Raw genomic sequence first — 18,982 nt, forward strand, 5'->3', positions numbered from 1 at the left:
AGAGCCCTGATCTCAATCCCATTGAGCACGTCTGGGACCTGTTGGATCGGAGGGTGAGGGCTAGGGCCATTCCCCCCAGAAATGTCAGGGAACTTGGAGGTGCCTTGGTGGAAGAGTGGGGTAACATCTCACAGCAAGAACTGGCAAATCTGGTGCAGTCCATGAGGAGGAGATGCACTGCAGTACTTAATGCAGCTGGTGGCCACACCAGATACTGACTGCTACTTTTGATTTTGACCCCCCCTTTGTTCAGGGACACATTATTCAATTTCTGTTAGTCACATGTCTGTGGAACTTGTGTTTATGTCTCAGTTGTTGAATCTTGTTATGTTCATACAAATATTTACACATGGTAAGTTTGCTAAAAATAAATGCAGTTGACAGAGAGAGGACGTTTCTTTTTTTTGCTGAGTGTAGGAGGGGAGGAGTTTGTATTGGGGTTGTGCCGCAGAGCATCAAGGGGATTATGTGTGTTGAGATGATCAGGTTCTAGATAAATAGTTGAAGTGAATTCCTGTCTCCCGTCTCATCATTATTGAATTGCTATAAAGACGTGGTTATGAAACCCATGAGATATAACACCTAGTGTGCATGTCAAAACCACCAGCGTTGCTAAAATTTAATAGTAGGTTAATTTGGGAGTTTCATGTGTCGGCTCACGGTCAGGGAAAGGGAAGGGTGGCATTGACAGTTCAACTGTTCATTAGTAAGAGGCAGATGTCAGCAGCAGAACAAGTTTAAAACAAGTAAAGACTAGGTAGCTTGTTTCAACAGCATATCTAACTAGCTAACTAGCTGATTCATTTATATGCGCTATACCACAGGAGGTTGGTGGCATCTTAATGGTTTCCATGTGTTTGATGCCATTCCATTTGCTCCGTTCCAGCCATTACTTTCAGCCTTCCTCCCCTCAACAGCCTCATGTATGCTATACACACTCATAGATTCTACCCACACATCCACAGGCACATACAATGACACTCTCGCACCCCCCCACACATACACACACACACGCATGCACACCCACACACTGAAGCTCATATACACACACATTCACTCACACACTACACACATACAACCACACGGCAGGTAGCCTCGAGGTTGAAGCGTTGGGCCAGTAACCGAAAGGTCGCTGGTTCGAATCTCAGAGCTGACATGGTGAAAAATATGTTGCTGTGCCCTTGAGCAAGGCACTTAACCCCAATTGCTCTAGGAGTGCTGGACAATAGTGACCTTGGCTGTGACCCCACTCCCTGCAGGTGTCTCAGATAGAGTTGTGATATGCAAGAAACACATTTCCATTACACACTTGTGTGTAACAGGACAAATATAAACACTCCAAAAGTATTCTTACATCTACACACAATTACCTTATTCGCTGCTGCTACTATTTATTATATTTACCCTGCTGCTCAATCACTTTAACTTTAACCCTGATTACACAACTTTCACCAGTATCCCTTTCGTTAATTGGTACTGATGTTGACCTTGTATATAGTGTATATTTTTTGTATTTCTCATGTGTATTTCTTTTATATGACTTAGTATTACTGCAACGTTGAGGAAGAGCTCAAAGCAAGCATTTCACTTTACTGTTTACACCTGCTGTATCCTGTGCACATGACAAATAAACTCTGATTTGATTGGATTTAGTATGATCAGCTGATAGCCCGCCCCAGTGGTTCTAGCTTGCTTATGAGTGGAGGCCTTCATATACAGTGCCTTCAAAGTATTCACACCCCTTGACATTTTCCACATTTTGATGTGTTACAGCCTGAATTAAATGGTTCTCACCCATCTACACACAACAAATGTCACTGGCCTACACACAATACCCCATAATGTCAAGGTGGAATTATGTTTTTAGACATTTTTACTAAATCATTTAAAATGAAAAGCTGAAATGTCTTGAGTCAGTAAGTATTTACCCCTTTGTTATGGCAAGCCTAAATAAGTTCAGGAGTGAAAATGTGCTTAACAAGTCACATAATAAATTGCATGGACTGTGTGCAATAACAGTGTTTAACACAATTTATTTATCTGTACCCCACACATACAATTATCTGTAAAGTGGGTCCCTCAGTTGAGCAGTGAATTTCAAACACAGACAGCCACAAAGACCAGGGAGGTAGATGGGTAAAACAAATAAAAAGCAGACATTCAATATCCCTTTGAGCATGGTGAAATTATTAATTACGGATGGTGTATCAAACAGCCAGTCACTAGAAAGATACAGGCATCTTTCCTAACTCAGTTGCCAGAGAGGAAGGAAACCACTCAGGGATTTCACCATGAGGCCATTGGTGACTATAAAAGAGTTACAGTGTTTAATTGCTGTGTTACTAGTTAATGGCTGTGTTACTAGTTACTCCACAATATTAAACTAACCATAACACTAACCTAACCCATCAGTCGGATTTTAGACCAGGTCATAGCACTATATCTGTTGCATCCCTAGTCATAAATTAAGTGGTTAACTGTATGGATAAAAGGCAACATTGCACTGCCCTCTTCATTGACCTGTCAAAGGCTTTCGATACTGTTGATCACTCACAGCTTTCCTCAATTGGCCTAGACCAGACTGCATGTAACTGGTTTAAAAATTACTTGATGGATGGTTTTAAATCAGGTTTCCTGTATATTACGAAAGGTGTCTCACAGGGGTTGATTCTGGGTCCTGTACTTTTTACTGATTACATTAACAGTATCAACTTGTCCGTAAAAACATTTTACCTGCACTTGTATGCCGATGATAGTGTTGTGTATGCCATTTCCCCCACAGTTGACCAGGCTCTATCTGAACTACAGTCTGTCTTCATTGTATTACAGAAAAACTTTACTAACCTGAAATTAGCATTGAATGCCAGTAAAACGAATTACACTGTATGTTGTTCTCTAGAGCGGATAAAAATAACTCTGATGATTTAATCATATGTACTGTGGATGGTGCATTTGGATAGATGAAAATATGTCTTTAAAAAAGCATATTGATGAGTTTATTAAGAAGCTGAGAATAAAAATGGACTTCTTTTATAGAAATAAGTCCTACCTCTCGCTAAATAGTCGAAAGCAGATTATTCAGTCGATGTTCCTATTGGTCCTAGACTATGGCGACATCATCTATATGAACGCAGCTGCAACTTCATTAAAGACGTTAGATGCTGTTTATCATAGCGCACTGCACTATATTACGGGTTAAAATGTTAGTACTCATCATTGCATTCTCTACCAGACAGTTTATTGGCCCTCTTTGATGATGATCAAGCTGATCCTAACTGTTATAATGTAGGCTTATTTCTATTTTGCCCTGTTTATCAAAAGTGTTGGAAAAACTTGTCAATAATCAACTGACTGGCTTTCTMGATGTCGATAGTATTCTCTCTGGTATGCAATCTGGTTTCTGCTCAGGTTATGGATATATCACTTCAACCTTAAAGCTCCTCAATTATGTCACCATTGCCCTTGATTCTAAGCAATGTTGTGCTGCTATTTTTATTGACTTGGTTTAAGCTTTTGATACTGTAGACCATTCCATTCTTGTGGGCAGGCTAAGGAGTATTGGTGTCTCTGAGGGGTCTTTGGCCTGGTTTGCTAACTACCTCTCTCAATGAGTGCAGTGTATAAAGTCAGAAAATCTGCTGTCTCAGCCACTGCCTGTCACCAAGGGAGTACCTCAAGGCTCAATCCTAGGCCTCACGCTCTTCTCAATGTACATCAACAACATAACTCAGGCAGTAGGAGGCTCTCTCATCCATTTATATGCAGATTATACAGTGTTATACTCAGCTGGCCCCTCCCCGGATTTTGTGTTAAATGCTCTACAACAAGGCTTTCTTAGTGTCCAACAAGCTTTCTCTACCCTTGACCTTCTTCTGAACATCTCCAAAACAAAAGTCATGTGGTTTGATAAGAAGAATGCCCCTCTCCTCACAGGTGTGATTAATACCTCTGAGGGTTTAGAGCTTGAGGTAGTCARCTCATACAAGTACTTGGGAGTATGGCTAGACGGTACACTGTCCTTCTCTCAGCACATATCAAAGCTGCAGGCTAAAGTTAAATCTAGACTTAGTTTCTTCTATTGTAATCGCTCCTCTTTCACCCCAGCTGCCAAACTAACCCTGATTCAGATGACCATCCTACCCATGCTAGATTACGGAGACATCATTTATAGATCGGCAGGTAAGGGTGCTCTCGAGTGGCTAGATGTTCTTTACCATTCAGCCATCAGATTTGCCACTCTATACTCCTCTGTAAACTGGTCATTTCTGTATACCCGTTGTAGACCCACTAGTTGATGCTTATTTATAAAACCCTCTTAGACCTCACTCATCCCCTATCTGAGATATCTACTGCAGCCCTCATCCTCCACATATAACAGCCGTTCTGCCAGTCACGTTCTGTTAAAGGTCCCGAAAGCACAAACATCCCTGGGTCGCTCGTCTTTTCAGTTCGCTGCAGCTAACGACTGGAACGAGCTGCAACAAACACTCAAACTGGACAGTTTTATCTCAATCTCTTCATTCAAAGACTCAAACATAGACACTCTTACTGACAGTTGTGGCTGCTTTGCATGATGTATTGTTGCCTCTACCTTCTTGCCCTTTGTGCTGTTGTCTGTGCCCAATAATGTTTGTACCATGTTTTGTGCTTCTACCATGTTGTGTTGCTACCATGTTGTTGTTGTGTTGCTACCATGCTGTGTTGTCATGTGTTGCTCCCTTGCTATTTTGTTGTCTTAGGTCTCTTTATGTAGTGTTGTGTTGTCTCTCTTGTCGTGATGTGTGTTTTGTCCTATATTACATTTRTTATTTTTAATCCCAGCCCCCATCCCCGCAGGAGGCCTTTTGCCRTTGGGTAGGCCGTCAGTGTAAATAAGAATTTGTTCTTAACTGACTTGCCTAGTTAAATAAAGGTTAAACATTTTTTTTWATGTCACGTAGGTTGATACATTGCTATGTTTTCATTTATAAATCCCTTTTACAAAAAGTCGAACATCTTTATTTAACTTTAGACATACGAGGGATGGCAAACTCTGGAAATGAATTTGGTCTCTACTGAGTTAGGTAAATCAGCGTTTAGTTTTCTTGCACCTTATTTGTGGAAAGATCTTCAACATGTTCTTACATTTGATGTTTTGATGCATCTAAGGCAATTCAGAAAGCTGATTGAGGATTACTGATGAATGCTTGCATTTTGTGTTCATATTTTGATGTGTATATTTACTGTAATTTATGTAATTCAGGGCTTATCTGTAAAATAGTATGACTCCCTGATAAAATAAAGGTTAAATAAAATGTAATTGACAGAGTGAAAAGAAGGAAGCCTGTACAGAATAAAAATATTCCAAAACATGCATCCTGTTTGCAACAAGGCAAAMAATTTGGCAAAGAATTTAAAAAGTTGTCCTTAATACAAAGTCCTAAAACAAATACATCTCTCCATATTTTCAAGCATAGTGGTAGCTGCATCATGCTTGTAATTGTTAAGGACTGGGGAGTTTTTCAGGATAAAAAATAAATGGAATGGAGCTAAGCACAGTCAAAATCCCAGAGAAAAACCTGGTTCAGTCTGCTTTCCATCAGACACTGGGAGATTAATTCTCCTTTCASCAGGACAATAACCTAAAACGGAAGGCCYAATATACACTGGAGTTACAGTTTTGACTTAAATCAGCTTGGAAATTAATGGGAAGACTTGAAAATGTCTCTCTAGCAARGATCAACAACCAACTTGACAGAGCTTTGAAAATAATAATGTGCAAATATTTTACAATCCAGGTGTGCAAAGCTCTTTGAGACTTAACCATAAAGACTTACAGCTGTAATTGCTTTTATTTTCATGACATTTGCAAACATTTCTAAAAACATGTTTTCACTTTGTCATTATTGTGTYTAGATGGGTGCATTTTWTTTTTTTTAAGCGTTTTGAATTCAGGCTTTTTGAAATAAGTCAAGCGGTTATGAATACTTTCTGAAGGCATGTATGGAATCCCATGTGCGCTGGTCACCTGGACTGCAGGTCCTCTAATGTCCAAATTTGAGATGATTTTACGAATAAACGAACTGTGAAGGTACTACTAGGGCAATTCCAACAGAACGTCAACCAGAGAAAAAATCTTGGCCTTTTCAAAATGAAACCACGTTCCTAATTATCCTATAGGCTATATTTTGGTATGCATACTTTATTTTACAAGTGTTGTTTTGGAAAGGACTCACAGGGCTTGTTTGCTTCATTTGCATATTTTAATACAATATTTCAGAAAGTGTGTCATACAAATAATGTCATATTTGTGTCTATATTCAACTGGAAATGGTTATTTTGATATATATATAAAGAGAAAGAAATACTCTATTTGGGTGTGGTGCCTGGCTTTAGCCTATACAGTATGCTATTCAAGCTAACTGTAATTATGGAGTTCTAAGGTATTACGGCTTCTGTTCACTTTTTAAAAACTTTCCAGGTGTCAACAAATGTGTTATGATAGATTTTGATCAAGAAATCAGACTCGGTAACGTCAATAGCAAAGTGTAACATTCATAATAGTAATTGTTCCTCTCCAAAGTAATAATGGAAGTGACAATATTTTGAAAATGATCATATTTGCGTTCAGCAAACACAACACAGCATGTTTTGACCTAAGACTTACAAACGCACAGACTTTTGGTAATATGTTCAGTCTCTGCAAAAAGCTTGTCAATTTCATATAACATCCATGACGCCTCTTATTTACTTTATTTCTCCAACATGCCAATACTTAGAAGTCTGCTTTTTAGAGACACGCATAAAAAAATTATATTTTGTCTGTCCATTCTGTGAAACATTAAAGTTGTGATTTTGCATGCAAATGTAATGTCGGTAATGTTGGAATGGCCCACTACTCAAAGTAGTCTCATAGTATAGACATGTAGGAGATTAGTCACTAAGGGMTTTTTTCTCTTCTCAATCCTTTGATTGCATAATTGGATTAATTATTCAGTGAGGTTACCAGCCTGTCCAAGGTAGGCGGGTCACTTAACATTCTGGGAAGGACTAGGAAATCCTCTAGATTTGTCGCACTTCAGGAACTGAGGTCACTAGTTCTCGCTGGTCTTATGTGGCATGAGAGAGTTGACGCTTTGATGAGAACTGTTTACTTTCTAATCCCCATACATATGTACAAACGGAAAGAGGAAAGAGGTGAACAAAAAMAACAAAAACAGACTGGGTGCAGCTTTTCTTTCCTCCCAAGGTCTTAGCTTAAAGACAGGTCATGTGATGGGAGAAATGTGTTGGTGGTCTCAAGCTATGACACTCCCCCCAACAACTCCACCGGCTCCCTGACCCCCCCACTTACAAAATCTCCCGACCTTCTGTCTAATTGGACTGCAGGAGAAGAGAGATAATGGGTGGTTGTAGGGGTGGGGGCATAAATGTGACCGTTTTTTTCTCCAGGGAGATTCCCAAGACACAGTGGGAAAGGTAAGATTCTCTGCCTGCGTTCATACTGCTGATAGACAAAAGACCCTCAGTTTCCAATGCCACTGAAGCATCACTTCACTCACCCACAGCAGGGAGAGGGATTGATGGAATGGAACTGCATCTTCAAATTTGACTTAAGACCCAAGGCAAACATGCCCTGAACATTTTTATAAATGTATATGGCATGTTAAATCTGAACAGGGTTTTGTGTTCCCATGGTACCCCAAATGTAATAGGAGGTGCAGCATCAGCACTCTGAGTTCAAATATTGAAATGGACACAGACTGTTCTCGTATCATCAGGTTTCCTTGTAGCATATATTTCACAGTAACACATGACTAAAATGCAAATTTTACCAGTTCAAAGTTAGGTATCAAAGTAAAAAAAGATGAATCCTTTTTATCAAATTCCATCCAGGGAAATAAATGTCCAACTTGGAACCATAACTTCAGCCATATTGGATTACTCCCCTTTTAATTTTTTTATTTGCCATGTACTTTGTGTGCAAGCTCTTTGTACTGGTCCATATTTAAATTGTTGCTGTGGCAAAAGAGGGCTATATAATTTTTTAATATGTGACAATAATTGACAGCCAATGTACCAGGTACAACTTAATGAACTTGGCTGATATAAGCTAACACTAATACATTTGAAAAAATCTTATTTTTAAGCAATAATCATTGACTCAAACAAACAGAAAGCTGTTTGACACATGGTCGTACAATTTGGTAGACATGTAGTATGGTAGAGCAGTAGCCATTCCAGGGGTATTATGCCATTTAACCACATGGTGGGCTATGTGCTTATTTGTTTGGAAACCCTATACTACCTTGATAACAACAATAATCACATTCGTCCCCAGACTTTCATGGTTTTGACCACTGCAACTCCTTTTTTAAGAGACGTTTTTTGTTTTCTTTTCTCCAGGGAGATTCCCAAGACACAGTGGGGAAGGTAAGATTCTTTGCCTGCGTTCATACTGCTGATAGACAAAAGACCCTCAGTTTCCAATGCCACTGAAGCATCCCTTCATTCACCCACAGGAGAGAGAGGGATGGACAGAATGGAACTGCGTCTTAAAATGTAACTTAAGACCACTGCAACTGCTTTTTAAAGGGACAATTCCCCCTTGTGTGACATTTTTTTGTATTTTGAATGGTTCAACTCAATTCTTTTCAGAGGCCGGAGTGTTTTTTCCCTATTCCATAGAAAACAGTACTAATGAAAAGTCCTCCAAGGGTTCTTGAAGACAGAGACTGCAAAGGCCCTTTTCGCTGCATTGCTTGGCTTCCAGACAACGTTTTTTCAGTGTCCATTTTGACAGTTCTATAACACTTTTAACAATTGTAATCTTTCAACTAACCCCATCTAGTTCCGAAAGTTTGTTGAAGTGAGTCAGACCATATTTTTTATATCACTTCACCCTAGCCTCCTTCATTCCCTCAATCACATTTTTGAATTTGTGATTTGCAATTGGGCAAATTATTGGTTATATTTATGCATCTTTTTTATTTATTTTTTGTTTAACATTTATTTAACTAGGCAAGCCAGTTAAGAACAAATTCTTATTTACAATGACGGCCTACCCCGGACAACGCTTGGCCAATTGTGTGCCGCCCTATGGGACTCCCAATCACGGCCGGATGTGGTACAGCCTGGATTCAAACCAGATTCAAATTTATCAACATATAACATTTATTCTTCTATGCTCCTATCATTATTTATTAAACTGTCTCACACGATTTGTTTATAGCGATTCCATCTGCAGCTCACTATACTGTAGATTTTCCCATGAGTGAGTGGTTAGGGTTTGGATTAGGGTAGCAAACAAAAACCCTCCCCCAAAACACGTATGCTACTGTTGAACACAATCCTGGTTACCAGCTTAGGGCGACTAATTCAATAACTAAAATGTTCTTCCCCTTGTGTCAGCATTTCCTTTATAGTGCTGTATGAGTTCACCATACGCTGAATAGGCTACAATAAGTAGCATTGCAACCCAAAATAATACATAAGAAGATCTCTGCATAGGGCATAACACCTCATTTGAATACCAACAAAATATGAAATAAACTGCTATTCAAACCCATTGTCAATGAAGGTACAACATGGCCTTTTTATCATAACTGGATTATCATCAAGACGAATCCATGAAAGAAATTGAAAAAACACACATGGCTTTTTTGGTAGCCATATATATATATAATATATATCCACACTCGTACCACACATTTCACAAAGTTCAAGATATTTCACAACAACAGCACCAAAGAGCTTTGATTGATTTATCACCTCCCTCTTTTACATTCATTCATTCATTATTTTGCAGATATACTAATCATCTATTAATTACAGACGTGAATAATTTACAATAAAATAACAATTTTAGGTACAATTCTCATTTTCTTTCTTTTCTTTTACACTACAGTAATTTCACTCAGTCACCTCATGCTCATTTCCCTCCAAACCTTCCGCCATGGTGACTGATCTTAAAACATTTCAGATGAGAAAAGTTATTGTCTTAAAGATTGCAAAACCTTCTGCACTGTTTTCAATCATGTTGCATCAAGCTCAATTCTGTATATCCAACTATGCAAGCAGCTTTCTGAAGTTCAAACGCTTTCCCAGAACTCTTTCCTCCATCAGCTCTTTTCCCCACCCCACATTTCCAAGCTTTACTCCAACTCTTATCTGTACACGTACATCTGGACTACCACTCTAACATTATTGAAATCACAGACGAAAAAGTGGAATACTGCATCTTTAAGACATGAAAGTCACAAATTTAGACTGTGTTAAAAATCATATTGGGAAAACCCTCACAGAACCATTTAGAAAACAACTAACACAGAACCATTTAACTATCATACGGTATGACAACATTCTTCTTTAGTTTGTTTTGGGCCAAAAATAAAAACAAATACAAACTGGTATAAAAGACTGTTATTGTAGCTTAATATTGGAAAACTGCATATGTAAATGGAATTTGCATGTTAAATACCTGTGTTCCTCATGAGTATCTGCAAATGGAAAAAGAGACCTGCGATATTTCCGTAAACAGAAATGTTATATTTGACAAAGGGCCGAATTAACTCCAAGTTCACCAGGCCGTCCTGAACTGACAGTCTGTCACCTGAATTGCACAAGCTGTAGTGCTTGATAACTCTAAGTCTACACACTGTGACACAAGTCTACCCAAAACAAGCAAATAAGAAAACACAAAATCAAAAAAGSTACCATCATGTTACACCCTTGGCCAACCACTCAAAAGCTTTGTATGTATTGTGTCAATTACCTCCAGTAGCTAAACATTTGTGATGTGTTACCCAAACATTAACAGACTCATTTTCTGTGCTTTTTTTGGGATTACTATTGCAGATAAATGTGAGAAAATGTGGCTAAAAAATAAAATTCTGCTCCTTAGTAATCTCATGGATATTTGTTCCTCTGATCATTTCTATTGGAATTTAGAACTTGGAGATTCAATTTTAATTTAGTGCATAAGTAAGAATGAAAATGTATACATGTGTATGTTTTTGTTTTCCTCCCTCTGAGAGGCATCAGATGTTCAGTTGGATTTACATGAACAACAACCACAACACAAACAGGACAGAAGAGGGTGAAACAAACAAACTGAACCAAGACAATAAAAAACAAGGAGAACAACAAAACAAATCAAAATCCTTTGAGAAACATCATTCCAAAACGTTTTTGTCCACACTCTCCTTCCCATTGGTCCGTGAGTAAGGTTCAAAAGCAGAAGAGCTCAGGTAGCGGGCAGACAGTTCCTGCAGGTTCCCGGCCAGGGAGCCGGCCATGGAGAGCGGGTTGGAGGACATGCGGGTGGCCACGCTGCCAAGCAGAGAGGGCATGGGGAAGCTGAACAGGCCGTGAGCTGATGGGGAGTTCTGGAGGCCTGCCACCGTCCCTGAGCTCGTCACTATAGGTAGAGGGGGACTGCCGCCGGCCGTCCCTGAGCTGGCACCACTGCTGCTGCTGCTGCTTCCGTTGCTGACCATGCCCATGGAGGGTCCTCGCAGGGCGGCACCCAGGGTGCCGTTGCCACAGTGCTGCAGGAGCCCCGGCAGGCCTGGTGGCGTGAGGAGCCGGCCCTGCTCCAGAAGTCTCAATACACTGCAGGTGGCCGCCGTCTCCGACACCACCGAGCGCAGCTCTGAATCTTTGCCCTGGTCCTTCTTCTGCTTTGTGCGTCGGTTCTGGAACCAAACTTTAACCTTGAGGGGAGGACAAAAAAACGCTCCAAAATCAGCCAGAAAATAAGTAGTAGAAACCTTCAGCAACAGGGTCTATTTGCAAAAGCCAAGTTAACATACTTTGGTTAATATGTATTATTTTCTAATATCTGTAGGCATTTATTGCAACACCAATGTTTGCAGAAAATTACTGAATAATTTGGATTGTTGTAAATAATTACTAATTCCCTTGTGATCTCAGTATAGGTCACTTGATGTCCACATGAATTGAATTGTGATAGTAATAACATTGGTAGCACGATCAGGGACTTAGACCAGGGGGCCCGGCTTCTACCTCTTGACAGATTTAGTAGCTAATTTACAGAAATACGGATTAAATCAAAACCTAATGCCTTGTAAATATTTACATATCAATGTCACATTAATGGATGTTATCAGAGTCACACYTATACAATACAGTACTGTTTGTGGTCTAAACTTGAACAAAACTTTCTGTAATGGGAGCCATAAATTACTTTATAACATATTTTTCTTCTAGTGAAATGCAGACTGTAAGGTAAAGTAGCTAGAAATTAATAAAATGTATTTCCATGACCTTAGACATTTTATGAAATGTTTTAATAATTAATGAACTCAAAGACATGAAAGTAACAAAAGCAGGGTCATATAGTAATGAGTATATATGTATGTGTGGCTGAAGTATACTGTTAGAAGGACATGAGTATAACAAAGTAAAGTGTGCATACAGATAAACATGGCTATTGTATTCCTATTCATGTGGATAAAGAAAAAACGTGTTTGTGAAGAGGCCATTTTGACGGTGAAGAAGTAATGTCACTGCATTTGGATTGCACATGTTTGATTGTCATTCAACAATGAAAATAGACATCTCTTTTCCCATTTGCATTTCATATATTTCTATTTTATATATTCTATTCCTTTTCCAAAAAGGATAATAGGAGTTTGTATTTTTTTTGCAGTTTTCTTCATGTATTTCCCCACCTCTATCAAGTCTGTGGCAATTAAACCTGATTGCTTTCATACGGACCATAATTAGAGTGAATGTGTCTCAATCAATGAGCCTCCAYCTACAGTACCTCAAACTGCAGCTACTTCAATCACATCTGAATAGCATGTTTTCCTCCATGTACTTGTTGTAGATAAACAACTCAGTAATTCTCAAGGTTAGTTGGTCAATCGTAAATCTATTTTACACTCTGGAAGTAAGGAATTACATTATTACCATATTCCCTCATGTTATAAGAATATCCTAAATTATCGGTGAACATCTTTTATCTGAGAGGATACATTTTCAACAAGGTCCAACGAGGGGCTCTGAAGCCAGCAAGCCAAACAAAGATGATTAGGGGTGTACACTTCAGCATATGGCAGTCGTTTCTTAATGTAACACCCCAAGAGTGCATTGGAACAAAATGTTAATTTCATGATGCCATCATTAGAGACCACTTCATCAACGAATGAAGGAGACATTTGAAGATTTAATGCAATCAAGGAGCATGGCGGCGTGCAACATTTAATGTTGCATGTGAAAATACATTAAGACATTCAAGCCTATTGTCCTCCCTATGAATGGGGACCTAAGGGCTGTGTGAAGTCTAAAGCACCATTATTCTATTCTAAAAACCACCAAAGAATTCTGAATTCATTGTGTGCTGACATGGTAAACTACATGAATACTGTAGCTGCATACAAAATAAAAGCATCAAATGTATTGGTCAGGAAAACATTTATTTATCATTGTAAAATGTATATATGTATGTGTATATATATATATATATATATATATATATATATATATATGTATATGTATATGTATATATATATGTATATACTCACACACTAAAGTAGAAATTCCCCGAGGTCAATATGAATATTTCTTGTAATGATCAGAAATGCGTGACAGAAACACGTGTCTGTGCTGTGACTCAGAAGATAACTTTGCATAATGCTCCAGTCTGACCTCTGTCCAAAGTCAAGCTTGTTTAGGCCCACTGAAACATTCATGAGGTACGTAATAAACATATAAGGTAAATGTGGCTGACTATGCCATTAGCCAGCTTGCAAGATAAACTAAGAAATAAAATTGTGCTACAAATATTTGGGACTAAGCTCTGAAGCAGAGAGCAAGATTTCCCTGAAGTGAAAATTATACATTGGAGGCTGACTAAGCTTGGTATCTCGTCGAGAACGAGCAGACAAGTGCAAATACAGTTCACCCACAGTGGGCGCAGTGTGACCTTTCCCTGACCCCACTGCTAAGCATGAGGTGAAAGCACTTTTTTCTTTTTTTAAGGCCTGTGGACTAGAAACATACTGTTTCTGCACTGAAAATGAGCCTCCTTAATGTAACAATTTAGGCTAACAAGGTTATAGAATTTGTTGGGATAGCAGTGATATGAGATGCATAGTTCACTAGGCTAAATACAATGAAAGAGATTTGATTTGAGTTWTGTATAGGATCATAACTTAACAATACTATGCTAGAGCTATATGATCAGTGAAGCAGTCTGCCTTTTTCTAAATGATCTTTAACTAATCAGTCAGCTAAATAGAAAATGCCAGGGTTATAGTAAAACTTATAAAGATTGTATTGGAATGGGATATGCTTACAGAAGTCTGATGAGAATATAGAAAGCATTGCGTAAGTGAGATAAGTGTGTGTAATCATACACTCTATTTTTCACATTTGAAATACATAAGGGTCGTTCCACGAATAGAGTGCCCTTTATGTCCTTGTGAGATTATCTGTGTACATTTTGATAAACCACTAAATACTCCAATAGTAMTGTTTTCATGTTTGTCCGACTTCTAGGAAGATTGTAACCCACTTAATTTATTTGTATTTTATTTWGCTAGGCAAGTCAGTTAAGAACAAATTCWTATTTTCAATGAAGGCCTAGGAACAGTGGGTTAYCTGCCTTGTRCAGGAGCAGAARGACAGATTTTTAACTTGTCAGCTCGGGGATWCGATTTGGCAACCTTTCGGTTACTAGTCCAACGCTCTAACCACTAGGCTACCTGCCGCCCCTTAACCCCAAGAATTCACCAAGTTTTCACCATCATTGTAAAGCCCTAGTTCTTTTGTTGCTTTGAAAAAGTAACTTCTGAAGAGGATTATTTATTCATTGTGATTTAGTGATTAATATTAAACATCTAACATTGAACATCTTATAGTCAAATAATATTGTAAAAAGCAGGTGAGCTGGTTCTACTCCTTTTGGCCATTTTCTGGGGTTTTGTGGTAGAAAAATGAGTGCAACGAGCATACCATGTCACGCCTGTTACACGAGATCGATAGGCTAGCTCAATTTTTTGGAAAGCTTGCATTCAATTGCCCCTCCCTGTTGTACACAACAAGCTTCCATTTCCCCTGTCTCAAGGGGAGTTATGGCTGATTTAAGATGAAATCGTCAACTTTGTTACGGTCAACCCTGTTACGGTCAGCCCTATTACTTTAATTGCCACTTTTATAGTCTTTTCTATTTTACTTAACCTCTTGACATTGGAAAACCTATTTTTTATGAAGTTGAACAAGTGCTCTTTATGACAGAATGTTAAAATGGGATGAAAAAAATTCTGTTATTTTCTACAAAATTACACTACCCAAAAGGCACTCTATTCGTGGAATGACCCATAACATATCTATAATAACACAGAAAGTGGATTTGGTATGTATTTACTGATGGCCAGAGTGAAATATGTACATGTATTGTGTTGCTTGAATTTACCTGCGTTTCAGATAGATTTAGCTGGCGGGCCAGTTCTGTTCGTTCCCTCCCAACCACATACTGGCACCTCTGGAACTCCATCTCCAGACGATAGAGTTGCTCTGCAGTGAAAGAGGTCCGGGTTCGTTTGGGACGGTCCAAATCCAGTCCCTTTGGCAGAATGATCTCTCGGATAGACCCTTTTGCATCTACAAAAAAGAACAAGTGACCATTGAAGATTTGTCAATGATAACTATATTCAAAATGTAGAAACACTTTTGGCTCATCATTATCACAACATCAGAATGACCATTCATCATTTTTAGTAATGTGTGTAGGCCTTCTGTTGTCCATGAAATGACCGATTACCGTCAATGAAAGACTTAGGTCTTGCTGCAGTGCATAGGATAAAGCTATATGGAGATATCGAGGATGATTTCATGTTTGCAAAATTGAAAAATTAACCATCCAGGTATGCACATGAGTATGGTACATTATTTATATGAATGCATCAAATGCACAACATCAACCACAGTAATATGCATAACTTAAATTAATACACTGACATTTTCCCAACCAACTAGTGTACTTTCCAAACATACTAGGGGATAACCTCAACCACATTAAAAGCAGTCAAAAAAAACTATTAATTCATTTGAAAAAGCACCGTTTACAGAAGAAAGTTGATCAAACGTATAAAACAAATACAAAATACAATGATACATTATTTTATTTCATTGTGATCATTTCCTTTGGTCAACCCATTTAATTGCATCAATACTCTAGTCTAGATTATCATATTTTAGCATCTCAATCAGTACTCTCTCCTAAATAGTAAACTAACCTCAAAATAGTTGTTTTCCCTATAGTTTTCTACAATCAAAATGTAATGTGTAATTTAAAAAGTTGTACTATTGTCATGTAAACGGAAAATAATTAAAGGATATACTTTTAGATAACGTGATATTAATTTTATAACTGTATGAGCTTTTAATGACTTAATAAAAAGAGAGAAATGAGGAAAGATAATAAGGAAAATGTTTTTTCTTAAGAATTTACTCAATGAACTAAAATAAATTATTACTTTTTAAATTGTGATTATTTCTCCCATCATCTAAAAGCAGCAAAATATAACCTGAAAGTATAAACATTTATGTTTGAATTTAGTTGTCATTTCGTTGCTAAATTATTTCCATAACAATTAGCAAGGATATATTCATGTTTTCAAACAGTCTCAATGTTTGACCAACTGTGTTAAACAGATTAAATAAATGATGTGCGCTTATTCTCCTACAATTTAGCCCTGAGGCCAGACGACACTCAGAAAGAGTACTAAAACAACATAACAATTAACTCATTTATTTGTATTAACTGCATATGAAATACCTTATATTATTTAGAACAAGATGATGTAAGCAAATGCATTTTACGTACATTATTTTACTCATTCATCATCTGTATCAGAATAAGATAAGATAGTGAAAACCTGGGTATCTTATGATTTGAAACTTCTGTGAATATTGCTTTCAAATGAAATAGTATTTTCATGGAGAGAGATTATATAAAGTAGCATGAAATTCATCCTTCATTTTAAAACCAAATGTACAGTACTTAATATCTTAAATAAATGTGCTCGATGATTCTAGAAGTGTGCTGTATAATTCAATGTCAGAATAAACACAATTGTTGTGAATGCAAACCATTTTGATAGGAGTATATCACAGGGGTAAAATGCATAACATTCACAATTCATAAAAATGTGCAGATAGTACATTTTTATAAAAGTGCAAAAAAAATGTATGTTTGTATTTACTTTAAATTCAAAATGGTTTAAGAAAAAAGCCCAAAATTATTTTACAATGACTAAAACTACCATGAGACAGATAAGAGTGAGTGGGGGTGTGTTTTTTGGATTTTTTTCTTCTTTGGCATAATGTTGCACTCTCACCCGAGAACGCCCCGGAAGCTGCAAAAGGGACTATAGCGCATTGTTAACTGATAGTGCCTAATTTCCTTTTTCTGAAGATGAACGAGTGATAAAAACAACAAATAAACCAAATAGCACTCGGGAGAAATTTGCTGCCTTGTGTCAAATATATAAAGTCGAATTAATATATTGAATGATTCTAATGATTGACAAATTTTAGCGATCCAATACCTCAAATATATTGTACATACAGTATAAAAACAGAGCATTTGGTTGGGAACAATTTAGCAGTATGTCTGTGAAACCAAAAGCTATTTCTATGCTTCTTGAGTCTACACAAAGCCAATACCAGAATCCCATATCCAAAACATCCATCTGGCAATTCAGCATATCTCACATAGCAAATGATCTTATATCATCCTGTGGATACATATAAAGTAAAGCAATGAGCAAACAGAGTCCATACACTGCAACAGAAGTAAATATGAGTGGACATCCTCTCACCTCGGACAAGTATTCTCCTGCAGTAGTCCGGGTCCCCTGTGCTCCCCCGGTTTTTCTCACAGCTTTCCACCGTCCCAGATGGCGAGAAGGACTCCTGCTGATCCTTTAGGAAGGTTTTGGAAAGGTTTCCCTGGGAATCCTTGCCGTCTTTCCCATCCTTTATGCCGTTCTTCAGCCCCATCCCTGGTTCAGGCTCTTGGTTGTATCTGACCTCCATACTAACTTATCGTCTTCAATGTTTCTTTCTTTTTTTCCTTTGTCAGTTGAAAAAAACTGTGATTACAGAGAGTGTTGCACGTTGTGTTGTCTCAACAGTGTGGCTTTGTTTTAAAACAGCACCTTTTAGACCAGAGAGTCACCTACCTAATGTTCGGGGAACGCTTGCCTCACCTGCCAAGGTGCCCTATTATCGTTGTCCAACTCACTTGCCCAATGATCATGGACTTATCACTGAAACTCAACAGCCTTGTTACATACACATCAGGCTGATAGATGATCTCCAAATAATCAGAGCCATGGACCGACGCACGCTCACTGTTTCAATTGATTACGGTCATTTTGCTGCCTCCACATTTGCGTAGCCTCATGAATACACTAAATTGTTTGGGAAATATATCAGGTCCTAATGGAGGGGTTTGCTCGCTCCGTCCCTCTCTGTCAGCCAGCTCTCAGCCAGGGAATCAAGAGAAATGATTGGTCTCACTTTGCAAAAAAGCCTTCCTGAGCACACAGACACAATCACAGGGGTACGACACTTCCAGAAAAGTTCCCAGGCACTTCATTCTTCGATCCCCGAAACATGGCCAGCCATTTTCAGCGTTCTCCGATGTTGGTTGTCTGGCCACGATGGCTAACTTTAAATCGCATTTACTGTGCCTTTCGCCAATGATCGTCCCTCTGCAACATACAGCTCTCACCGCTATAGTGCTATCCCTGGCGAGTGGGAGGGAGAGAGGGATAGAGAGAGAGAGAGATAGAGAGAGAAAGTGAGAGCGAGATGAGAGAGAGAGAGAACAAGAGAGAACGAAGAGAACGAGAGAGACTGAGATAGAGAGAATAAAGGAGAGGCAGAGAGACAGAGGATACAGAAAAAAGTGAATCCACCCCAATTGGAATTTGTACTGGCCACGACAGCTGATTCACAAAATTCA

General features: G+C 38.3%; 1 protein-coding gene across 1 annotated transcript; it reads right to left on the reverse strand.

The window, feature by feature from the left end:
• Nucleotides 1-11,060: 11,060 nt before the first annotated feature.
• vax1 (ventral anterior homeobox 1) lies at nucleotides 11,061-18,424 on the reverse strand. Its single transcript, XM_024006752.2, has 3 exons — nucleotides 17,832-18,424; nucleotides 15,422-15,609; nucleotides 11,061-11,693 (listed from the first exon to the last, which is right to left on the reverse strand). The coding sequence occupies exons 1-3, from the start codon at nucleotides 18,046-18,048 to the stop codon at nucleotides 11,154-11,156; spliced, it is 945 nt and encodes a 314-aa protein (XP_023862520.1). The 5' UTR covers nucleotides 18,049-18,424; the 3' UTR covers nucleotides 11,061-11,153.
• Nucleotides 18,425-18,982: the final 558 nt, after the last annotated feature.

The sequence above is a fragment of the Salvelinus sp. IW2-2015 genome, linkage group LG18 (genome assembly GCF_002910315.2).
Source record: "Salvelinus sp. IW2-2015 linkage group LG18, ASM291031v2, whole genome shotgun sequence".
NCBI lineage: Eukaryota > Metazoa > Chordata > Actinopteri > Salmoniformes > Salmonidae > Salvelinus > Salvelinus sp. IW2-2015.